The 13,229-nt window shown below is 36.6% G+C and overlaps 1 protein-coding gene across 1 annotated transcript in view; it reads right to left on the reverse strand.

Annotated features, from left to right (window-relative positions):
- Positions 1–954: 954 nt before the first annotated feature.
- LOC123249468 (uncharacterized protein C10orf67, mitochondrial-like) overlaps positions 955–13,229 on the reverse strand; it is a 66,690-nt gene continuing 54,415 nt past the window's right edge. Inside the window, exon 9 of the mRNA XM_044678486.1 lies at positions 955–1,098. Coding sequence (XP_044534421.1) covers positions 1,039–1,098 — 60 coding nt within the window. The 3' untranslated portion in view covers positions 955–1,038. The remainder of the gene's footprint in view (positions 1,099–13,229) is intronic.

A 13,229-nucleotide genomic window follows, 5' to 3' on the forward strand; every position in this document is an offset into this window, starting at 1 on the left:
GGAGGAAGTTTAATAATTCAGATCTAAGATAGACTTTACCCTGAACTGTCTTGATAACTGCTCTAGTCTTGGTCATGGAAAGTACAAAAAAAATTGTTCTTCCACCTGATTTTTGAAGCTCGATAGCTTTACAACACTTTTGAAGTTTGACCAACAAGATGTACTGAGAGTGATAGTGGCCTCTGCTCCCACACTTATTTGTTTTTTGTTCGTTTAAGCCTTTATCATCTATCTTGGAATTGATACTATGTATTGGTTCTAAGGTAGAAGATCGATAAGGGTTAGGCAATGGTGGTTAAGTGACTTGCCCAGGGTCACACAGCTAGGAAGTGTCCAAGGCCATATTTGAAGGCAGAACCACCCATCTGTAGGCCTGGCTCTCAATCCATTGAGCCACCTAGCTGCTCCCATACTTATTATTTTAAAGAACAGCATTATTACATAGACAGTGACCAAAATTCAACTTCCTGCCCCATGGACTACCTATCTTATTTCCTACTGTTGAAACTTCTGGTTTCTTCCAAGGCCTTGGTTCTTACTGGCTTTCTTGATTTGGATATGCTATTCCATCTCTACTGCTAATATTTGCTTGCTTTCTGCTAACCATTGTTCCAGCTTTCAATTACTGACCCACCTTTTCCTCTAATTTTTCTGTATTTGCCAGGGTTAGACTGTCAACTCTACTTGTCTTTCTTATAATTTCTAGCTTCTACCTTGGATCTCCAAGGCTTTCCTTACAGATCTATCTTCCTGATTCATTGCTATCTAGCATTAACATCTATAATATCTTGAAGTCACAAAAGGGCATGGCCAAAATGGTAAAATATGGCTAAATGATTGCCAGGGATCATTGGATTCATGAAACAGTTCCAAATACTGTCCATATGTAGATTTCTTCCTATTGCCTACAGGTAGGCTGATTTCCTCTTGTCATTCTGGCTCAGAAAAATTGGATTTCATCAACCCTTAGTGTTTTCCCACTCCCCATTATTGCCATTTTAGTTTTCAGTCCTCCTCCCAACATAGCTAGCTTACTTATTATGACCTTCTATAACAGTGAGTCACCTTGTCTTCTCTGGGTGAAGGTCTTGCCATTTCCTGGATGGGAACAGAAAAGAGTCTCAGTATGAAGTTTTCTTTAATCTGAATACTTGATCTTATCTCCTGCTTGTCCAGACTACTTGCCCCAGTGTGCTGATTTTATGGCCTTCTATGCTCCTGGGTTTCCATAAATCTCCTGCTTCCTGGAAACTCTGACCTTTTTTTTCCTGGCCCTTTGATATCATCATCATGATGCTTTCAACCTCTGCCATCTTTTTCCAGTTCTATGATTCCAGAGTGCATTGAATAACTGCCTCCATTCTGATCCATTGCTTTGCTCTGGCCTCTTTCCTACTTCTGCTTTAGACTACAACTTACCTGGTGTTCCAAACCTTTCAGGGACCCATTACTACTGACCACCATGGCTCCATCAAGAAAATCAGAAAGGTCTCCACAGGTATTGTCAAGATGCACTTGATGCTTATCTTGTGACATAGCCATCATGATCTAATCTTTTGGTAATGGCTGGATGAAGCAGGATTTCCCAAGAATAAATGCACCCCAGGGGAACACAAATAGAGACCCATGGCAAAAGCTACGCAGGAAGCCAGATTTCTCAATGCCAGAACTGTAAATTCTGTCAAGATGATGTCTAACTTGATTTTCTAGCTCTCCCTCCTATCAACACACTAAACTCTAGTAAATATTTATAAGGTTAAGTTTAGCAAGGCCAACCCAAAGGCCAAGACTTTCTTTGAATTGATACAGTGCCCAGAGCTACATTAGAGTTGCAGAGGGGCTGATGGCCATATTGTCACTACTAGTAGCTATTAATAGTAGTAGCAGCAGTTGCTTGCACTCACAGTTCATTTGTTCTTCCTCCCTAATTGTGGTCATAATACTCCTGGCTGTGTCTTAACCCCTGAAATCCATTTACTACCTCTTATCCATTTGACTTCTGATCCATTTACTACCTCTTATCCATTTGACTTCTGCATTAACAGCTGGCTTCTTGGCACATTCTTTGCTCCCTTTATTACCACCTTGGTTCTATTAATCCTTAGATAGGAAGGTCTAAGAAAATGCGTTCAGTTGGGAATTCCTAGGATCATTAAAGGCCTAGAAAAAAAGCATTTTAGATCTTCTAGGGTCCCCGAAAGTGACCCAATTCTCCTAGGAAAATGAGATATAGGGCTGGCTTCCTGGAATCATTCTCCACTAAAAGAAAACAGCTTTAGAGACTTGACCTGATAACTTCCAAGATCAGTGACATTCTTTACTCTATATCTTCTCAGATTAGGGAAAATATCTCCTTGAACTTCATTTCCTCTCAGCTATAATTTAGGGAAACTACTGTGGTATAATGGGGAAAGCATTAATTTGGAAATTGAGAGGCCTGGGTTCTAGCCTTGGCTCTGCCACTAAATAATTAAAATTTTCCTAGGTCTTAGTTTCTTCAAATTCAAAAAAAAGGGTTGGACTAGATGAACTGTAAATTATTTCAAATTCTAACAATCAAACAGTCAATTGTTATTTCAGAACTCATTGAAAGTGAATGAGTTATTGGTTTTTGTCACCACCAATAGTAAGTCAGTATAGCTTCAAGGATTGAGAGTGGGATTTGCTGTTCATATATTAAACCCTCATACCAAGAAGAGACTATGATTAACATCTCTCTTTGTGTTAATAGAAGGAACTAGGCTTTTTTTTTAAACCCTTGTACTTTCGGTGTATTGTCTCATAGGTGGAAGAGTGGTAAGGGTGGGCAATGGGGGGTCAAGTGACCTGCCCAGGGTCACACAGCTGGGAAGTGGCTGAGGCCGGGTTTGAACCTAGGACCTCCCATCTCTAGGCCTGACTCTCACTCCACTGAGCTACCCAGCTGCCCCCTAGGCTTTTTTTTGTTTGTTAATAATTTCAATACACAGAAGTTTGGGAGGTGGGATACTCTGATCCATTTTACATCAACAAAAACTTGGTATCTCATTGTATCTCAAATAACATTGGTTGCTAAAAAGGATGTGATCTGATCTCATCCCATCCCAATTAAGTTTGCCATAAAGAAGCAAACCCCAGGCCGCTTGGCAGAAGTTGGGGACTACAACCTAGAATTATATACTTAGCAAAAATAAGCATAATCTTCCAGGGTGGGGAATGGCATTTAATGAAACAGAGGAACTTCAAACCTTCCTGACCAAAAAACCTGAGCTGAAAAGAAAATTCAATGAGCATATTTCACACTTAGGAGAAGCATAAAAAGGTAAAGTGAAAACTTAAGGGTTTTTATAAGATTGATTTGAGTAGATTCATACTCTATAATACTTGAGAAAGGTAAAATACTGAAAGCATGCAAGATACCTAAAGTACCCTAGATTCTTAAGAACTATATCACTTTTTGAGCAATGAAAAGGAGCATACATAGAAAAGAAGGAAGGAAGCTAAATAAGATGGACTGATATAAAAAAAGAATCATACACCACAATCAGGTGGAATTTACACCAGGAATACAGGGATGGTTCAATATTAGGAAAACAATCAGCATAATTGACTATATCAATAACAAAACCAACAGATACCACATGATTATTTTAATAGATGCAGGAGAAGCATTTGACTAAATACAATACCCATTACTTATTAAAAAAAATTAGAAAACATTGGAATAAATAGAACTTTCCTCAAAGTGATAAACAGCATCAATCTAAAACCTTTAGCAAGCATTATCTGTAATGAGGATTAACTAAAACCCTTCCCAATAAGATCAGGGGTAAAGTAAGGATACCCATTATCACTACTTTTATTTAATATTGTACTAGAAATGCTCACTATAACAATTAGAGCAGGAAAAAAATGGAAGGAATTAGAATCAGCAATGAAGAAACAAAGTTATCACTCTTTGCAGATGATATGACGATATATCTAGAAAATCCAAGAGAATCAATTAAAAAAATAAAAATAACAACTTCAGAAATATAAAATAATAAATAAAATAGCAAATATAATAAACAAAATAAACCCACACAAATCAGTAGCATTTCTATTTTATAAAATCCTACAGCAAGACAGAAAAGGAAATTCCATTCAAAATAACTCGACAACATAAAAATATCTGGAAGCTTACCTCCTATAAGAAACCCAGCAATTATATGAACACAATTACAAAAAAAAAAACTCTTCACAAAAATAAAGTCAGACCTAAACAATTGGAAAAACATTAATTGTTTATGGATAGGCTGAGCCAATATAGTGACAATGACAATCCTATTTGAATTAAGTTACCTATTCAGTGACATACCAATCAAACTACCCCAAAATTACTTCACAGAAATAGAAAAAATAACAACAAAGTTCATTTGGAAAAACAAAAGACCAAAACTATAAAGGGAGTTAATAAGATAAATATGAAGAAAAGAGGCCTGACTTTACCAGATAACAAACTATACTATAAATCATCAAAGCAATCTGGTATGGCTAAGAAATAGAGTGTAGATCAATGGAACAGATGAGGTAATCAACACATTGCAATTAATGTTCACAGTAACTAAGTGTTCAATAAAACCAAAGATCCAAGCTTTGGAGAAAAGAACTCACTGACAAAACTTCTAAAAAAACAGGAAAGCAGTATAGCAAAGATTAGGGATGGCCCAGTATCTCATATCATATACCAGGATAAAGTCAAAATAAGGCTTATACCATAAACAAATTAGGGGGACATGGAAAAGTTTACCTGTCAGACTTATGGATAAGGGAAGAATTTATGATCAAACAAGATATAGTGAACATTATGAAAAATGAAATAAATAATTTTGATTGCATTAAATTAAAAAGGTTTTATACAAATAAATCCAATACAACCAAGATTAGAAGGGAAACAACAAATTTGGCAAACAATTTGTAACAAGTATCTCTGACAAAAGTCTCATTTCTCAAATATGTAGAGAAATGATTCAAATGTATAAGAATACAAAACATTCTTCAACTGAAAAAAATGGTCAAAGGCTATGAACAGGCAGTTCTCAGAGGAGGATATTAAAACAATCCATAGTTATATAAAAAATACTCCTAATCACTATTGATTAGAGAAATGCCAACTAAAACAACTCTGAGATACTACTTCACACCTACCAGATTGGCTAATATGACCAAAAAGGAAAATGATAAATGTTGGAAGTGATGTGGGAAAACTGGGACACTAATAAACTGTTGGTAGAACTGTGAACTGATACAATCATTCAGGAGAGCAATATAGAACCAGGCTCAAAGGGTCACAAAGCTATGCATACCTTCTGACCCAGCAATACCACTACTAGGTCTGTATCCCAAAGAGACTAAACAGAGATGAGGGAAAGATCCTACCTGTACCAAAATATAGGAAACAGTTGGTTAGGACTAGCAATTTGAACTTGAGGGATCAGCTGATTGGGGGACACAATTGACCTCTTGTTCTAACCGAAGCCCTAACAAGTTGAGGGAGATAGCTATATTCCCTTAACTGACAAGTTAATAGATCAGGATGTTGGGTCTATTAAACTAATTAATTAATCAACTTGTTCTGACTGCGGATTACTCTTAAACTTTGATGATGGTAATACTAAAAATAAAACCCTTTCCCTGACTGTCATAGGACTCTGACAACTGAAGCCTCTTCACTGGAACTTTTGAGAATTATAGGCAAGTAAAGCTGGCTTCTTGGAAAATATAATTTACTTTTTGTTGAGTTCAGGGAAGAGGGGAAACGGGGTAAATGAGGGAAAGTGAGAAATGGGATTTCCTAAGTTAATCTAAATTGATAGTTGATTGTTGAATCTTCAGATGATGATATTTGATCAAGGATCTTTGTATGGTTGGCAGCCTGGCCAGGCCTGGATAACCCAACCCAAGGTCAAGGGTGACTCTCTTGATGATGGATTGCTTTGTGTAATTCTTCTTATTGATAATAAGTCAGAGAAACTGAGGTTGATGGATACAGTTGGATGAGTCTATTGTTGAAGTTGGTTTTTGAGTGATGAGAGAATAAGCTATGCCTGCTCCACCTTAGCCCAATATCTCCAAACTGAGAGACCAAGAGTGGTTCGAAACTGTTCCTTATATGGGCAATTTTCTCACACCAAGCCCACATCACCTCAGTTCATTCTGCATTCTAAGCAGTTAACTGCCTGTCAATCTTGACCCGACATGGCTGCTATTATATTTCTTTACAGGACTCATGATGAAAATGCTATACACAGCTAAAGAAAGAATGCTGGAACCTGAGTACAGATCAAGACATGCCATCTTCCACTGTATTTCCTTCATGAGATTTCTATTGTATTGTAATATGTATCATCTATCATGACATGAGCAACATAGTAAATATATATTACATGAAAGTAGGGGTATAACCTACATCAGACTATTCACCACCAGGATGGGAGGTTGAGGTGGGGAGGATAGGGAGGGAGAAAAATCTAATTTTTAAAATTTCAAAAACAATTGTCCAAAAGTATTTCTACATGTAACAGAAAAGAATCAATTAATTAAAAAATAAATTAAATGGTGAGGCTAGACTACACAATCTCTAAGATGCCTCCTTCTGGTATAGAAATTCATTATTTTACCTATCTGTGTGACCCTGGCAAGTCACTTAGCCCCAATTGCCTAGCCCTTGATGCCCTTCTGTCTTGCAACTGACACAGAAGTGTTACAGGTTATACAAAATTTTAAATTAAAAAAAAAACAAGAAATTCATGATTTCACATCTACAAAAGGCTTTGTTATCTGATCAGATATACAGCAGACTAACTCTCAGTTCATTCTCCCTCTTTCCATCATGCCATATCTGAGCTGAGGCTAGTAGAGGCTGCACTAAATCAGTGTCTATCTTCCAGTAATGATTACCTAAGCTCCCTTAAAGCACTGATTTTTAAAAAATAGAACAAAAAGGGCTCTTAAAAAAATCCAACCCACATGTGAACTATATTGTTTGCTCTTCTGTTGGAACTAAAGTTTCAATGTCATTCTATCAAGTTCTTCCCCCCATCCCCTTTAAACCATGATTCTGTTTTGTCAGCTGCTGACATTCCACTTTCTCTGGAATACACACGCTGGTCTCTATGTGGTCAGTTCATTGACAGGTGCAAACATTTGACAACTGAACAATAGGTAGAGGTGATAATGAATAGTGATATTCGTTGATATAAAAAGACTACTTCATAAACTAGGAGGAAGGTAAATAAAATCAACTGTGGAGAGGAGAGAGGATGATGACTCAGCAACATGTTTCATAAACATATATTAACTGTTTTTCAAGTCCTTTATGTGCTTAAGATCAAATATATCTAGGAAACTTAAGCTATTTGGGAAATGAACACCATGGCTTCCAAATTCTGTGAAGCTTGATAGTGCAGAACAATTTCCATTGGGTAGAGAGTCACAGAAGGGATGGTCTTCCTTCTTACACCTTGCCAAGGATCCTTTATTCATTTATTCTCTCTCTTTCTGCAAATTGGTTCAGTCTCTGGAATTTTGCTTAGAATTTGGTCAAATGTTCTACTTTACCCTTTCAAGAGGGATCTGTGATTTCATTCATATGGGGAAATCCTGGTTAAAGAACTCCCTTCACCATTGCAGATAGAAACCTGTGTATTACTTAGTAGGTAAGTCCTGGGAAGTTACCCTAATATCTGGGGGTTAAGTGATTTGTTCAGTAGGTATCAGAGGTGAGATTTGAACCCAGGTTTTCCTGATGACAAACCAGCATGGTTGTCACTATGGCCTGTTGTCTCTTGTCTTATAAATGACTGCAAATCACGAACAAAGTTTTTTAAAAAACATTTTTCTCTTACAATAATGAAGAATATGAAAATATGTTTTGCATGATGATACATGTATAATCCAGATCAAAATGCTTACCATCTCTAGAAAGGAGGAGGGAAGGAGATAGTTTGGATCTTATAACTTCAAAAAGTATATTGGAAAATTCTTATTACATGTACTTGGCAAAATAAAATATCTTTAAGAATACTTTTGGTATTTTTAGATCTAAGAAAAATATTCAAAACATAAATGTTTAGGTTGCTTTGGAATAAGTTCATAAAAGAGGATAGCCATTCAATTATAGGCAAGGGTCTGTCTTAATGGGAATAACCTTGACATAGAAAAGGAACACATTTTATATCTTAAGCATCTTTCTTTCTCCTGACAATCAGTGCAGTTGCCAAATTATGATTTTTCTATATTTCTTTTTTTAAGCCTTTTTCTTCCATATTAGAATCAATACTCTGTATTGATTCCAAGACAGAAGAGTCATAAGGGCTAGGCAATGGGAATTAAGTGATTTGTCCAGGGTCACACAGCTTGGAGGTGTCTGAGGCCAGATTTGAACCCAGGGCCTCCCATCTCTATGCCTAGCTCTCAATCTACTGAGTCATCTAGCTGCCCTGATTTTTCTAGATTTCTAAATATATCCCCTTTGTCCACATTAGGTTCAACCTTGATTAATGGAAGTAATAAATAATAGAATTTACCACTGTGGTCAATGTTTCACTTGAATTTTTGAAAAACAATACCATCAGGATCATCTTTGAAACCATCACTGAGATCACTCCCTTGCCCCAAGCCTTACTATAGATAAATATTTTCTATTCACTTTCCAATCAATCAAGAATTACTTTAGAGAATTTATTACCTCCCATTGTCATGGGAGGTACTAAGCAGAATACCAAAGAAGTTGGTGACATGACAATCAATCTTCATGCAGCTTGCAATTTGTTTGGCTGAGGAAAGATTTTGGAATAATGAACAATTATAGAATAACATATAAGGTGCTTGATAATCAAATACTAAAACACACAGGACAGACCACATTGCTGTCTTGGCTCCGATTGTTGGGGTGTCACTTGCCACAATGTCATATCCAAGAAGGCATATCATAAAACATGTCATTATAATGGATTAGAAGATGATGCTCATCCCCCCACCAAGATGAACTTCAGACATGCCTTCTGTATGACTATTATAAACTAGAAAAAAATGTCCAGAGGAAGGAAATGAGAGATATTGTACTTATATTTTGATCCTTTGATGAGTCTGTGTTCTTATCCAAGTGGGTACTCTCTCTCCAACAGTACAGATGCCCTCTCAGTCATGCCTGCCCACTTTCATGCCTTCCAATTTCCGAAAGAGATTATTCTGGGCTTTGAGGAAGTTGAGGCAGAGTACAGAGAAATTCAACAACCATTTATAAAGGAACAACTATGTCCTCTCTGGAGATATGAAGATTTAAAAATGGTTCCCTGCCTCCAAATATTTAAAATTTAAAGTATAACTGAGAAGAAGTGGTGATGGAGAGGTGAATGTATCCAAATGAATAAAACATGTTTGTAATAAGAGTTTTGTTTATTTTTCTTTCTCAATTGGAGTGGAGAGACAGATTTTTTTCTTGTTGAAATATTATATGCATAATTTTTAAATAAATATGATACTAGATAGAATGTGATAAGAACAAAGGAAAGACCTGAGCAAACTGTTAAAAAGGAAATTTCAGGAAGAAGAGATCAATTTTGGCTGGGAAGGGGAAAAGGCCTCAGAGGAGGCTTCATCACAGAGGTGAGTCTTAAGGGAAGAGAAGGATTTCAATAAATCATTTACCACTACTGCTACTGATGATACTTTTGGAAGATTTGAATCTTAAGGTCACATATAACACGACGACATATGGCTCTTCCTGAAACAGATGCAGCTCTATCATTTTAAAGCAGAGGTTCTTAACCTGGGTTCTGTGAATGGTGTGTTTCAGTTTTTTCATAACTCTTTCAGTATAACTGGCTTTCTTTGTATTTTTCTTCATACACTTAAAAACATGCTTTTGAGAAGGAATGCATCTATGACATGAAAAGCTTAGGAATCTCTGTTTTAAAGTGTCTAAAATCTAAATGAATAAAATCATATTGCAGTCTCTAAAACAACAGTGACAAGGGCAGCTGAATGGAGAGCCAATTTAGAGTTGGGAGGTCCTGGGTTCAAATGTGGCCTCAGACACATCCTGGCTGGTTGTTTCTGGGCAATTCACTTACCCCCAATTGCCTAACCTGTACCACTTTTTTGCCTTTGAAACAATTTTAGTATTGATTCTAAAACAGAAGGTAACATTTAAAAAAAACTCAAATCTTTTTGAAAATGATTATAAGACAATTCTTATGTCTGTTGTGGGAAAGGGAAGGAAATTCTTCACTTAATATTCTTACTCTTTCAAAGAGGGAGCTATATAGTGAATCCCTCAAGAAGGTATAAATAAGGAGACTCCTCAACAGACTCGGAGTAATAATAGTATAGTAAATAGTAAATAGAGACAGTAAATAAAGCGAAGATGCTTCACAGATCCCAAAGTTGTAGTAGCAACTTCCCTGGGTCTCACACCTTGGTGGGTACTGGTGTAAACAGGCATTGGCAGTTGTATGGGTGACTCAGGGAAGCAACCTTAAGTGGGAGAAGGCGGTAGGTCACCCGGTGTTGGAGACTCAGAAGGTAAACTGTCTTCAACTATTTGAAGGTCCATCATGAGTAAGAGCAATTAGACTAACTCAGTTTCACCCATTGGGAAGATCTAGAATCAGTGGGTGGAAAATGGAGAGAGATAGTCTAAGGATTACTATAAGGAAAGACTTCCTAACAAATAGAACTTCTCTACAAGTACAATGATGGTGGTTGAGGAGTCAGGGACAATGAATTGTTCATCTCTGGAGGTGTTGAGATTCCTGGATAGGTATAGCTTGGAGAATATAGTCCTTGAGATTCATGATTTTGATTGAAAATAAAAAGATTTGAGACTTACACATAGTCATACATCCGAGATAAAATGGATGAAGCTTCTTTTGTTTTCTGGTGGATGCTTGCATGTGCGTGCTCTCTCTCTCTCTCTCTTTCTCTCTCTCTCTTTCTTTCCAGCTTTCCTAGACATCCTTTTGAACCTAAGACCCTAACAATGTTTTCATCATGCTTACTCACCCTCAATTCTCTCTTTTTTGTTCTTTACAATATGTCTGACCTGATACCTTTATAAATTATTAAAAGCTATGTTACAGATTCCCAGAAAGGAATATGAATTTTTAAAAAATGAATATGCAACAAAGAAATGTCATATTTGATAAAATAAGGAAGCTAGAGCTGAAACCTGAATTTTTTTTAAATGGACTTTTCCCAAAATTCCAAAACAATATAATTCCACTTGTGACTAGTCCATAAAATTTTTACTATCAGATAAGGAAAACTTGCTTAAAATTTTTTCAATAGTTCTTAGCTAAATTAAAATTTTGATGCTGTCTTATCTTTTTTAAACTAGTATAATGCATTGAAGACTTTGGAATTTTATTTAATTTTTTTCAATCCAATATTGATTGAAAAGATTATTTAAGCCATGCTCTTTGTGGAAGCAAAAAATTGGAAAATGAGGGGATGCCCTTTGATTGGGGAATGGCTGAACAAATTGTGGTATCTGTTTGTGATGGAATACTATTTTGCTAAAAGGAATAATGAACTGGATGAATTCCTTGTGAACTGGAATGACCTCCAGGAATTGATGCAGAGTGAAAGGAATAGAACCAGGAGAACCTTATATACAGAGACTGATACACTGTGGCACAACCAAATGTAATGGACTTCTCTACTGGCAGCAATGCAATGATCCAGGACAATTTTGAGGGACTTATGAAAAAGAATGCTATCCACATCCAGAGAAAGAACTGTGGGAGTAGAAACACAGAAGAAAAACAACTGCTTGATCACATGGGTTGATGGGGATATGATTGGGGATTTTGACTTCAAACGATCACCCTAGTTCAAATATCAATAATATGGAAATAGGTCTTGATCGATGACACATGTAAAACCCAGTGTAATTGCTCATTGGCTACGGGAAGGGGGTGGGAGGAGAGGAGGGAAAGAACATGAATCATGTAACCATAGAAAAATATTCTAAATTAATTAAATAAATAAATAACAAAAAAGAAAAGATTATTTAATCTACCACTAAATTATCCAGCTATAATCTTATATGAAGTAAAAAGTCTCCTTTCAAATTGCTCCTTTGTAAAATAAGGTGAACCTCAGATGACCCCTGAGATCCTTTTTAGATTCAAATCTGTGATCCTAATGAGCTTTGGAAGAAAGCATTTCTCAGATTCCTACTGGATTTACTTACAGATAATAACTGGAACACAAGCTATATGTGCGTGTGTACATGTATGTGTATATATTTGTGTATATACATATATGTGTGTGCACATGCATTTGGAATTTATTGTTTTTGCTATACACGAAAAATCCAATTCTCCTGGCTGTAACAAAGCCAATTTTTCTGTGCAAACAAAATCTGTATGAGGTAAAAGCCTTTAGAATTGATGCAGGTGTCTGGTACTCTTCTATCTATATATTATTCAACCTAATCAGTGTTGCAATATAAACAGTGAACAAAATGACAGCTAACATCACAGCTGAACGCTAACAGCAGTAGTTTCCTTTCTCCACTGATGCCAAGAGAAAAAAAGCAATCAGAAAGAAATAATATAGCCTAATTTGTATTATTTTATTCTCTGAAGAAGCTAATCTTCCACTTGGTTAGCATTCTAACAACATAAGAAAGCTCTGAAGGAAAAGTACAGTGCAATACAAAAAGTTTCCAAAGTGTTTTTTCTCTGCCCATTTGTCCTATAATACAATTTCCTTTTAGCTACAATATAAAATGGCAACATGACCTACAGTGATCATAAGAGAGAAATAGTCTGGTCCAGTGAATTAAGCATCATCTTGGAGTCAAAAGGATCTGGGAGCAAATCCTCCTTTAACACTTACTAGCTAAGTGACCTCTGGCAAGCCACTTAACCTCTGGCAACCCTCTAAGACTCCAAGTTAAGGGAGAGATATAATTGGCAGGTGGGTGATTCCTAACAATGAAACCACAGGTTCTATTGTATGGAAAATGCAGCAAATCAAACTGGAAAAGATGGAGGGATGAAGTGGAAGGGGCTGCCCAGGGAGTCAGATCTGAGTTCTAGTTTTGAATTCACCTCCCATTAGCCATATGCTCTAATAGGGGGCTGGCCAATGAACTCAGCTCTTGTGACTACATATGAAGTGTTCTGCTGATGGCATCCTCAGGTGGGCTTTGGGGTATGTGCAGACATTCTGTAACTGGTTGAGGTTCGCCTACCCCA

Source organism: Gracilinanus agilis, chromosome 5 (assembly GCF_016433145.1).
Source record: "Gracilinanus agilis isolate LMUSP501 chromosome 5, AgileGrace, whole genome shotgun sequence".
Taxonomy (NCBI): Eukaryota; Metazoa; Chordata; class Mammalia; order Didelphimorphia; family Didelphidae; genus Gracilinanus; species Gracilinanus agilis.